At 41.8% G+C, this 13,086-nt stretch overlaps 2 protein-coding genes across 9 annotated transcripts in view; both read right to left on the bottom strand.

The window, feature by feature from the left end:
* SSBP1 (single stranded DNA binding protein 1) overlaps positions 1-13,086 on the bottom strand; it is a 51,650-nt gene that overhangs the window by 36,189 nt on the left and 2,375 nt on the right. For 3 of the 8 annotated variants that reach the window (XM_029616800.1, XM_029616802.1, XM_029616801.1), the window contains exon 2: positions 5,549-5,605. The exons of 3 other annotated variants lie outside the window; for them this stretch is intronic. The gene's annotated coding sequence lies outside the window, so the exon portion shown is untranslated. Of the gene's footprint in view, positions 1-5,548; positions 5,606-10,460; positions 10,548-13,086 lie in introns of all 8 variants that reach the window. 2 more of the 8 variants (XM_029616803.1, XM_029616804.1) reach the window with 2 other exon arrangements.
* The window catches only part of LOC115099566 (wee1-like protein kinase 2), a 135,755-nt gene continuing 127,945 nt past the window's right edge, over positions 5,277-13,086 (bottom strand). Inside the window, 1 exon segment of the mRNA XM_029617300.1 lies at positions 5,277-5,605. Coding sequence (XP_029473160.1) covers positions 5,277-5,605 — 329 coding nt within the window.

Raw genomic sequence — 13,086 nt, forward strand, 5'->3', positions numbered from 1 at the left:
ACATCGCGGTGGGCATTTTCACCTACCGTGATTGCAGCCAAACTGCACACTATCACCCCCGTAGTGACAATGGAAAAGGTGTAGGTATTTCCAGTGATAATGTCCGAAACATTATTGCCCGCAGCTCTACCGGCCCCTCATTTTCCTAAAGCCTGCCCAAACTCCTCCTCTTTCTCTCAATTAAATGTTCTATTTGCAACGTGATAACAGCCCATTGCGATTTTATAAATGAACCTGTAAGTAACTTGGCCGGATATAACTTATCTGGCTAGGTTACATGGAATGTTCAATGGCATCGCTATGTAACTGAATATATGCATATAAATTCGCACTTAGCCATATGTGTTACAGCTGGCTAACTAAGACCTGCTCTATGGCAGGTCTAACATAGCCGATTAATTTATGCAGCTAAGACTGAATATCACTACTTAGCCGCATAAGTTATGCGGTTAAGTCGCTCTGCCCCAATCCATCTACTGCCCGCCTACAACTTAAGCGGCTAACTTTTTAGTCATATAAGGGATTTACGCAGCTAAGCAACAGCTGCTGAATATAAGTGCATATTCAGCAGTTGCTACTTGACCACATAAGTCCTAATTATTCAGCTAAGAAGTGCTGAACGCACTTTGAATATGGGGCCCATAGTTACTAGAAATATAGAGGTAATATTCAGTCACTGGCAGGATTGCAAAATTAGCCGGATATGCTTAGCTAGCTGACGGGTATTCAGTGGCACAACCGCACCACTAAATATACCTATCTTAAGGTTAGTTACATAAGTTTACCTTGGCTATCTTTACAACTACTTTATGGCACGACCAGAATTTATGTATTTTATTTAAGCCTTTTATATACTGTTCCAAAAATAAATCAAAATGGTTTACAAAAACAGCATTGAATTACAATGTAGAAAGATAATAAATGGTCCAAGAAAACAAACCGGCAACCGATCCAAAACGGCTGATAGCAACAATCACAAGGAGTAGAATCGGTATAAAAATGGACTTTATTGAATCTTGCCCAACTCTGGCCGGGTTTCGCTCATCAAGCTGCCTCAGGGGCTTGAGAGCCACTTGAGTTGGCTCAGATTAGCATGGATCTCTCATATCATACTTTAAAGAAACATCAGCAAAAACTAGCTACTCGCTGCTCAACACAAAATTTTGTGTTGAGCAGCAAGTAGCTAGTTTTTGCTAATCTGAGCCAACTCAAGTGGCTCTCAAGCCCCTGAGGCAGCTCGATGAGCGAAACTCGGCCAGAGTCGAGCAAGATTCAATAAAGTCCATTTTTATACCGATTCTACTCCTTGTGATTGTTGCTGAAAGATAATAAATTTCAAACTGCAATAATATAAAAGTATGAACAATATATAAGATTAAGGGAGTTAATTACAACAATGGAAAAAATTTCAATGAATTATTTATGTAGAAGATTTAAAAAAGTATTCAAGCCAAAGAAAAGTAATTGTGAGATCAGTCTTTTTACTAAGTATATCTGAATGAATTTAAGTGAGATTATAGGCTTTTTGGAAGAGCCGTGGCTTTTAGATCTTGTTTGAATTTCTTTTTTTCTGTTGTTAGTCTTAGTGGACTAGGTAGTGGGTTCCAAAGTTTGGGACCGGCAATAGAAAACAGACGATCTCTGATTTGCGTAAGATAAGCGGTATTGTTGGGAAATATTGAAAGAATGCCTTGGTTTTGGAATCTAAGGTCTCTTGTTGGATTGTAGAGTTGTATTGAAATTCCGGGAGGAGACGAGTCAATGTTATTGAATTAGCCAGGTTAAGTTATTCAGCTAACTTAACTCCACTCTATAATGCCCCAATGACACCTGTATGTAATCCAGCTAATTTCAGATGGATAATAAGTTATCAGCTACACTTTAGCTGGATAAGTGGGGGGAATATTCAAAGTTGGTATTTCATCAGATAGCTCACAAGTTATACACCTAAATGCCACTGAATAGATCCTATAGTCTTTAAGGAAAGATTATTTAAAGAAGCACGCTTAAAATGCCTATCAAAGCACTAAGAACTAGAATATGATCCAATTGGGAACTAAAACCCTAAAAGGAAGACAAATATTTTAACCCCTCAAAGCAAGCGAGAGAGGGGGAAGCCACCAAGATCCCCTGAATCCAACCCCTGTAACAGGAGACAATTTCCTGAGAATTTGTGTCATTTATTATTTATATACCTACTTATCAGACCACGGTCTGTGCAAGTTGGTGAACAAGCACAATAAACTCAGGGTTATGAAGCTAAATAATATTTACACAATTAGCTTCCAAAAAACCTAATTAGAATACAAGTGATAAAAATTACAATTCTTACAAAATGAGAACTTTTTAAATTTTCTTAGTATTTCAAAATCATGGAGGAAGAGATCTCACAAAATTGAGCCAAACTGTCAAAAGACCTGAAAGAACTCTTACATCACATTTTTAAAATATTTAAATGTGTTCAAGTGAACTGAATAAAGTAAACTATTAATTTCTTCCTACATTGCTTTTATGCATAAAAATTTACAGATATGCTGTACCTCTCTCTTCTGAGTCTTGATTATTCAAACATAGTAACTGTTTTTGACATCTTGTAACCACAAAATAAAAATAACCTCTTCTGAAGCATAGTATATTCAGGCTTCCTGCTTAGCTATAAGAACAGTGCCAATTTTGCAGTGCATAATGTGTTGACATTTTGTAATTTTTATCACTTGTACCTTCTATTATAATTAGATTTTGTAGAAGCTAATTATTATGCCAAGGTGGTGAACAATACACATGAAAATATACATCATTTAAAATATATAAATTAAAACGCTCCCTCAAATCATTCATCATAGGAACTGCTACACCAGAACCATGCCTCATCAACTCAACCCCCTTACAGAGAACATCCCTCAAAGACCACTCCCTTTTTAACTCACCCACCTGGAAACAGCCATGTTTTCCATAAACACCAACAAATTCAAGTGGGAGCTAATGGCTAACCCCTTGTCCAATCCCTTTTGGAGGAAGGACAGAATGAATAAAATAGCAGCACACCAGGGCAAAATAGACAAGACAGGTTTTTACAACAATCCTCAAAGAGATGGCAGACCCAAACATAAGCCAACAAAGTGGAATTCTTACAGGATGTCAGCAAAGCAGAAATCACTTTGGAAGAATACATCTTCCTGGGCACATGAACCCTTTCAAAGATCAGGCCATAAGACAAAATGGAACCTGACTCTCCATCCAGATCAGGTCTTTGATTAATGGGTAATGATCAATGGGCAGATGGAGGAGGATACAATCCTGCAAATTCACCAGATCCACATATGGTCTTTTTGGCCAATCTAGAGCTACCAGGAGATAGTTTATTATTCTCAGAATGCAGCCAATGAAAAGCCAAAGAGGAAAACTAAAGAAGTTCATCCTCTGGCCATGACTGGATTAACACATCAATTCCACTGGAATCCCATTCCTTACAGTTGTTGAAAAATCTGTTCACTATGGAGTTCTTGCAAGTCACTGTCGGGTCCATGCAAGGGAAGCCTCCACCAGTCTATTATCTTCTGAAAGGCTTCCTGGTTGAACTCCTACTCTCTGGGGTCCAGTGTATTCCTGATAGGGAAGTCAGCCTGGATATTTTTTAATCCAACAATGTAAGCTGCTGAGAGTTGTAAGAGCTTCGGCTCTGCCAACTGAACAGCAGTCTTGCCTCTTAGGTCACCATCAGGTTCTGAGTATCCCCTATGCCTATTGATATAAGCTACTGTTGTAGCAGTATCTGATAGCACCCAAAATGACATTTCCAGTCGCTTAAGGTAGGAAATGTAAGCGCCAACCTGATAACCCTGGTTTCCAACTTGTTTATGGACCAAGAGGCCTCCTTCTTGGACCTGAGTCCCTGAGCTACCTGATCACAAACAATGGACTTCCTAGTCTAACAGGCTCACATCTGACATGACCACAATCCATCTGGGAGTGCTCCATGCTCGTTAGCCTCAAAAAAGAGTTATGAGTACTGCCATCAAGACAGATTCTCTCTCGCAGAGAGAGGAAGAGGAAGACTAGCATAGTAGTCCTGTGATTGTGGGGACAAGACCACCTGAGGCCGCATGTAAGCTCTGGTCCAAGAAACCAAGTCCAGAGTCGCAGCCATGGAAATGGATATAATCCCAATCCCTGGGAGCCTTCCAAGAGAGCAAGGACAGCACATGAGCTAGTAATTAGCTATTCTATCCTTTGTCAAGCAGACTTAGCCAATTCTGGATACTATAAAAACACTAGGAAGGAATCAAATTCCTCTTCACAAGATTTCCTACCCATTCTAAACACACTTCAAAGACATACTAAATGGACTCCCTCACACCTATCTACCCTTAAGTCTGACTACTTAACAAAAAAACGCAAAGGAAGGAAAAAATATTTCTGACTTGGCTTCTTCCCATTACTGTTGTGGTCCTGGGCTGGACTGTCAGGATTCAAGAAAAGAAAATTAACAGGTGGACTTAAATTTTTCCTTCCTTATCTTCCTGCCAGACCAGACTACACGAGTGAGATATGCCCAGACAGTGCCCATCCCAGGTGGGACATGACCACAATCGCCTCCAGAAAGCTAGTGCCAAATACAGAGTCCTCCTTCACTTGGATGTCCAACTTAAAGTGCTTAAGGAGTGCCCTACACGTTCTGCGGCAAGACCAGTCAATGCTCTGCCCATGACAAGGCTTATGCCCGCACAGAATTTTTCTTTTTTGTATAATTCACTCTTTATTAATTTTTACTTAAAGTAAGCATACATCTTACTCCATACAGAAAAAAGAAAATGTAACATTAATAATAAGCTCACTAATACAATCTGAGGTAAATAAAAAGTTATATCACTTTTCTTAAAGGTATATTTATAAGAAAAAGGGGGCCCAATAATCCAGAGGGGAGTATTAAAAGGAAAAATACATTAGAAAAACAAGCTTAGCGGATACAGTGAATAAACAGATAATTGATTATCTTGGGGATCTGTTTCCCCAGGACTGGTGCTCACACTCCTGGCGTTTATAAAGGATTTCAATTGTTCCGGCAGTGTGAAAACAAAACATTCATCTTTACCTCGGATAATACATCTGCAAGGATATTTCAAGACAAACATATAGCCCAGAAGTAATACTTGAGATCTCATAATAAGAAAATCCCTCCTCCTTATTTGGGTTGCCCTAGAAAAATCAGGAAATATTTTAACAGCTTGATCATAAAAAGTAAGAGATATTTTTAAAGTACCTTTTCATTACTTCATTCAGGTCATATTATGCCACAAAGGACACAAGAAGTGTTGAAGCACAGAATGTTTTCTAAGACCCTCCGGTACTGGTCTGACTTGTGCAATGTAAACTGAGGTAATAGCCTCCTTGATCCATCTTGCAATAGATGCCTTTGAGGCTGTCTTGCCTTTCCATTGTTCCTTGAACAGGACAAACAACTTGTCCATCCTCTGGAAATAATTCATGGCCTTCAGGTAACCTTTCTCACGCCCAGAAAGTGCAAATTCCTTCTGAAGCCTGTACATACCTGTTTCCTGAATGCAGGCAGGGAAATCACCTAGTTCAGATGGAAGTCCACGACTACCTTAAGTAAAAAAAGAAGGGACATCAAATAGGGGTCTTTGCATGACAGTGCTTGAAGCTCCAAAATTCTTCTGGCCAAACAGAAGTCACTAAAAATATATATTTTTTAATGTCAAGCTTTTGAGTTCCCATGATGGGACTAGTTGGCGGTCATACGTTTCACCCCCTTAAAAAGCCCATTGTCCCCACAGGACAACAGGGCTGCAGCTTATACTTACTTTATCTGTTCAATCATTTAATTAGTATTAAAGAACATATAAACAGAAAAACTTAAAACAATAACAAACAGAGGAAAATATATAATCATAATGTAAAAAAAGAAAAATCATACAATATTCATAACAGGAGCATTCAAATACAAAAATTAGAGCCAGGAAGTCTTCAATAGGTTTCCAAATAGCATGGAGTTTAGCCTGATGTCAAAATCTATCATTAACTACGGATTCATACTTTTAGATCATATAAACAGTATTCCACCAAACGAAAATATTCTGAAGACTGTGGTACCACATTTACTTTCAGTGAGTTTAATGCTAACCTTTTGTCCAAGTCTTCTTACAAGAAGTCGAGAATTGAAATTACCTGAGCTTGGAAAAGAGAAATAGCGAGCTCTGAACGTAAAAATACCTTTGGCCTAGATCAGACCTCAAAGGTTCTCTATACTCTGATATATAGTAGTGGTGGACTTCTTCCTTGCTTTCAGAATCATCCTTATTATCCTTACTATTACTTATTATTACGAGTAACCATATTTTAGCAACCTTCTCCTCCTTTCAATAGCCAGACCATAAGATAGAACAGAGCTGTCTTCCATTATCGCCAATCCTTGCCTCAGGAGACCTCTGCCTGCAGACAGCCTGAGTGGTTCCTCCCTCTTTAGTCTGACTAGATCTGCATACCAGAGACATCTTGCCCAGTCTGAAGCTACTAGAATCACTTATCCATGGTGAGATGCAATCTTTTGTAGGACTTGCCATATCATGGGAAAGGGTGGGAATATATACAGTAATTTTTCTGGAGGCCATGGTTGGGCCAGGGCATCTATACCGCTTGAGTCCGCTTGCGTATGAAAAAAAATTTTGTCTTGGTGTTTCCACGGGTTGCCATCAGGTCCCATTATAAAGGACCCTATCAAACCACGATCGCTACAAAGCCTGAGTCTGCTAATTCCATTTCCCCCAATCTAGGGTGTACTAGCTCAGGAAGACTGCTTGCACATTGTCCACCCCTGCTATATGCACTCGAGAGGTCCTGGCCCTCTTTGCCGGTCTTGAGCATGCCGAAGGCCCCTGTACAGTTTTAGTTTTCTTGGCCTTATAAGCTTTATGTAACAGGAGAACAAATTCAGAATAGAAGGAAGATGAAGAATCTGAATTCCCCTGGGAATCATCCTTGCCTGCTGCATGATCGCCCCCAGCCTCCTGACCTCCCCCGGAGGCCCTAACAACAGAGGACAATGGAGGAGGAAAATCCCCTTCCTCCTGCGCAGCTCATGAGGCAGCTGAGGATTTGGACAAAATGGCCACCATTCCCACACTCAATAGGAAGGAAGGGGGTCATCCACTGGCTGCCTCACTGAAGAGAGCCTCTCAGGCCCACTGTGCCCGACCAAAGCTGCTTTCACCCTACCCAAGGTATCCTCTCCTCCAGAAAGACACCAGGAGCATTGGTCCTCACGGGAGAAACATGCTCACGTGCATCTCCACAAATAGAGCAGTACAACCCACTCGGCATGGAAAAACGTGGCGCCGAGTCACAGCAGCAAAAAAAAAACCCACAAACATCGGAGGAATGGAAAAATAAAAGTAGACCTGCCCAATCGCCTGCGATGCAAGAATCGGTGCAAGTCTGCTGTCCCACCTCAACCCCCTTTCGCTTAGACTTCTCTCTTTTTTTTTTTTTTTTACCAAAAACTTTAAACAGAGAATCAAATTAACAAAATTATCACTTCCCTTAAAAGAAGACTGGCAGCAGGCTCTGTTCCTCCTTCAGGGTGAGGGAACTGGAGCCTCCAGCTATCTACCCTGTCCGGTAACAAGGGGCCGAGCAACCAAGGGTCCCCAACCCCTGCTCATCGCCTCACAAACCAGGGTGGATGGCCCCACCAGGACCTAACAACTCCCTGGGAGGCAAGCGAAATTGGTGCTTGAGTCGTCTTTTTTTTTTTTTTATCTCAGACTGCAGGATTTGCACCTCCACCATCTGCTGGAGACAGAAATTCTGAGGGACTGCAAGTGGCACCTTGTGTTAAGTGTCTGTAAAACTCTGTCTCCATCTGCTGGAGGGGAGGCAAAACCCAGGAGTCTGAACTGATCTGGGTACGCACAGGGAATCATCATCATCACAGACCCAAAATCACAGGCCTTTAATGATAACATGAACAAAGAAAGCCATGATGCTCGTTTCCTTTCTTCCTCTTCGAGATGGAAGGAGGCGATAACTGTATGGAGAGAGAGCCAACTTGAGGCGCCGTCGCCACACAGTTGAAGGAGGGAGAGTCGCTGCCACTGTGCAGAAGAAAAGGGCCACTGTGGCAGAAGCCTGTGATAGCTGATGCCTGGGCTGGAGGAGGTAAGAGAGCGGATACTGCGGTCTGGCTGGGAGTGTGCTGGCTTCAGCATTTTATCTATTATGCTCACAAGCTACATAAAAATCTGCTACATATAACAAGCATTGTAAAGCTTTAGTGTTTGTTTTTTTATCTATCACCAACCCAACCTCTGTTTCCTTCTATTAACAACATCAACAACCGACAGGGCAGGCAGCTTCGACCTCATAAAAAACACAGGAGTTCGGGCAGACCCGATAAGTATTTAAAATAAGGTGCAGGAAAGCTAAAGCAGGTTGGGTTGACCGCCAGGGGGAGGACATTAACTTTAAAAGAACTCAACGGACACAGTTCACTGTTGAATAAGCAATACATAGTTGCATTAGAGAAAAGAAAAATTAAAAATCAAAAAACAAAATATTGAAGAATAAAGCCGGTAGCTATTGAAAGAGGCTCACAAAGGGTTCCCTCAGATATAATGACCGCACATTACCACATATCAGGGAGTTTCCTTGATGGTCTGTTGTTGATGGGTTTTTTTTTTTTTTTATCTAGCCTGGGAGAACAAGTTGTATTGTCCTTCCTTCCTTGCGGCAACAACCTGACCACAGTTTCAAGGGAATACCCCACCCCCATAACTGAAGCTCTCAGGAGGAACCCTACACACACACACACATTCCCTGACTGGAGCTCTGAAGGGGACCTTCCCACACACCCTGGTCCCTTGGGTGAGAGCTACAAATGTGACCCTACATAAAAAAAAATTTTGCTTACCCCTTTTCTAATACATACTTTCTATCACCCTGCAGTAATATGTTATAGGCCAAGGACTGGGACCCTCATGAATATGTTTCTAACTGAAAGAATGTTTTAACTATGAAACGATATTAAAAAATACTCACGATGTTATATGTAATAAGTTAGATCATAAGGGTACTGAATTATGGATATAAAATGTATAGTTTATGGAAAAATTCCTCTCTTTATTGAAATAAACCATTAATAATGCTCAGTCTCAGGAAGCAATCACACTGCAATTGTATTGCTGAATTATAGGTGCAAGGTAAGTCATGATCATATGTCCCAAACTTTTGTCTATTCATAATATAACTTTGTTCCAACAAGATTTTGCAAATGAAATATCTTGAATTGTGGAAGTTTTAAGAGCCATTATGTTGCTATAATCCAATATTTGTAAACAATTTCTTGGGTTAAGATCACAAGATTCATAATATTCTTTATATAAAAGCGGTGCAGAAAAAGACAACCAAATGATGTGGAGTGTGCACCAAAAGACATATTTAGGTCCTTAAGTCTCATCTCATATCTATAACCTAGAAGAGAGGCGAGACGGGAGGATGTGATACTTTTCAGTTGTTTAAAAGTCTGTATTAAAAATGCACAAGAAACAAACCTTTCTCTAATGGAAGGGAGGCTATAGAACTAGGGGTCATGATACGAAATTCCAAGGGGGTTTTAAAATCAGGAATAACGTCAGGAAATATTTTTCATAGAACGAGTGGTGAAAACCCTACCAAAGGAAGTGAAGGCAAAAATGGTAATAGAAATCAAAAGGGTACGGGATAAGCACAAAGGATCCCTAGTGGCAAGAGGATGGAAATGAAGCACTGGAGTAACCTATGATAACCTTTCTGTTTGGGGTAACCTGCACAGAGCAACTATTATCTTGCTGGACAGACTGGATGGATCGTTTTGGCTTTATCTGTTGTCATTTACTATGTTACTAACCTACATCTTTATCCTTCTCCAAGGAAAGGAACGTAGAAACAGAGGGGCCAATGTATTAAAGTGTATTTACACTATAACAAGCAATGTATAAACACATAAGCATTGATACAAAATCTGTTAATGAGATAAGCAAAACTATGCAAAATAGCTCATTACCAAGTAGCACAGCAAAAAAGTATACAGAAGCATTAATACAAATAACTTAACTACACCTCAGGGAGATGTATAAGTTGTTGCAATACTGTCTGTATGCACATATACTTTAGCATTTGCAGAATTGAGAAATTACTATTTACCAGATAAGTTCCTTTTTTTTTTTTAAGAACAGTCAGATGAGCACCTCTACCAGCAGATGGAGTCGGAGCAAACTGACGTCATAGTATACATACCCCTGCAATGACATCAGTCTGCCAGTATTCTCTTCAAAAGCCAACTATGGACAGACTAGCAAAACATTTGAATAAAAACAGATAACCATTTCAATACTCAGCCAACAGGAAACACTGAGCTCAGACAAGAAATTAATTAGCATTAGTCTAGGGACTTGATTAACACTTACCTGTAATCCCCGTTACACGTAGCCACACAGGACTATAACACAATAATCTGGCAGCCAAGGGCAGGAAGCTGGATTCATCTGACCATCCTAAAGAAAAGGAAATTAAGAGATAAATAGTAATTTCTCATTTCTTAGCATCTGGTCAGATAAATCCATAATCAGATGTATCCAAGCTCCTCCCGAACAGGGCGGGAGGCTGCCCACGATCCTGTCAAAACCACACATGCAAAGGCTGCATCCTCCCAGGTCTGCACATCCAGACGATAATACGTGGAAAAGGTGTGTAAGGAGGACCACATCTCAGCTCAGCAAATGTCGACGGGAGACAACAATCTAACTTCCACCCATGATACTGCCTGAGCCCTAGTGGAATGAGCCCTTACCTGATTAGGTAATGGCTTTTCAGCATCTGTGTATGCAGCCATGACTACCTTCTTAATCCAGCGAGCGATTGTAGCCGCAAAGCTGGCTCTCCCTATCTAGTACCCACATGAAGAACAAACAGGGACAGCAGGGAGATGGACTGATTCAAATGAAATTCAGAGACCACTTTTGGTAAAAAAAAAAAAGACACAGCTGTACCATCCCTGGAGTCACCCGGAAAAATGGCTCCTGGCAAGACAAGGCCTGCATCTCGGAAACTCTACGCACGGAACAAAGCGCCACAAGAAACACCATTTTCAAGATCAGTAACCACAAGGAAAATTTATGCATTGGCCTAAACTTATGGCCTGCTAAGAAATCCAGCACCAAATTAAGACTCCACAAGGGTGCTGGAAATTGCAAGGAAAAAAGAAGATATTTCACTCCTTTCAGGAAACGGGCTACATCAGGATGAGCCAAGGATCCACCGTTCACCTGACCCCTGAAACAGGCAAAAGCTGCTACTTGTACTTTTAAGGAATTGTGGGGTAAGCCTTTATTCAATCCATTCTGTAAAAATTCCAAAATGAGTGGGATTTTGACCGAACAAGGAAGAGCACCTCAATCTTCATACCTGGTCTCAAAACACTTGCCAAACCTGCACATAGGCCAAGGAAGTGGAGAACTTTCTAGTGCTTAGCAAGGTGGAAATCACTGCTGCAGAATATCCACGCTTCAGCAAGTGAGCCCTTTCAGGGGCTATACCATAAAACAAAATCGAGTCGGATCTTCATGAAGAACAGCTCCCTGCCGCAACAGATTCCTGTGCACCAGACGAAGGGGCAAGTCCATCATGAGTCAACGCAGGTCCACATACCATGGTCTCCTGGGCCAATCAGGAGCGACCAAGAGCACCATCCCTTTGTGGCACTCGACCCTCCAAATCAATCTGCCCAACATGGGCCACAGAGGAAAGGCATACAGCAACTTGTCTTCCGGCCATTCCTGCACTACAGCATCGATCCCTAAGGACTTCGGATCCCTCCTGCAACTGAAGAATCTCTGAACTTTCACACTGCGAGAAGTCGCCATCAGGTTTAGAAATGGGAGATCCCAGCGATCCAGAAGATGTGGACCAAATTGAGATGTGGACCAAATTGCAGCCCCCATCTCTCAAGAAGGTGGCAGCTGGCTCCATAACTGCCCTGGAATTCATTGACCTCCTGAGAGAGAAGTAAACAAGAGAGAGCCACCAGGGAACAACAAGAAGCGATCTGCAAAGTAATTGCCACTGCTTCAAATCCTCCTATCCTGTACATCCTTCAAGGCCGCTCCTCCCTCTACAGGGATAGCTGTCCGCTAGCAGACTGCACATACAAGTGCATCCACCTTTGAAAAACAAACGCTCTCCCACCACTGGATCCAGAGAGTACAGGCTTTCCAAAACCCAACCCCCTTTGAAATTAGCCTCTGAGGTGCCCCACTCAAGATCAATCAATTCTTGAATGGCCTCCATCACAGGAAAAAAACCAAGAGGCTTTATGCAAGGAAACCAAAATGGGATTTTTCTTTGGCTCGGACATGAAATCTGCCCCAGATACTCCCAGCATTTTCAAGGTCTGGGAAAATCAGGGCCGGCAGTTTATCTCTATGGAATAACCAAGGCATAGTCCTATATTATTCTAATCCTGGAGGAATTTCTCCATCCTCTAGAGAGTCAGGATCGGCCTCATCATCTGTACCATTTGGATCCCTATCAGGCAGACCTGCTGCTGATCTAGGTGTACTACAGTGCTTAACAACAGGACCGGATGAGAGAGAGGTCCCCACCTGCATCTCTGCCCTGGGTGCATTGGATGGGGCAGAGGATGGCGCCTGAAGAAAGGATTGCAATCCCTGGAAAAATTCTACCCATGAAAAAGTAGAAGGATCCATGTCAAAACCAGAAGGCACCCAAGGCTTACTTACTGAGCTACCTTCCCCCGCTGACAAACCACTTAGGAGAGTTCCAAGATCAGGCGCCCCTCCAGACACATCTTTACCCAGACCTTCATCCAGATGGGAAGAACCAGGCTTAGCAAAATCAGGGGAAGATTATTCTCCCTGAGCCTCCAAACATTGCTGGCACAAGTTAGCGGGCACGCTAAGCTGAGGTGCCAGAATATGACAGGCAGCGCAGAGGGAAAGGTGCTTAGGTTTCTTAGGCCGTCAGTATGCTAGCAGGTGACTGAAGAAGTGCATTCAGCTGATTTTTTTTTCTAAT

This window comes from Rhinatrema bivittatum, chromosome 9, assembly GCF_901001135.1.
Source record: "Rhinatrema bivittatum chromosome 9, aRhiBiv1.1, whole genome shotgun sequence".
NCBI lineage: Eukaryota > Metazoa > Chordata > Amphibia > Gymnophiona > Rhinatrematidae > Rhinatrema > Rhinatrema bivittatum.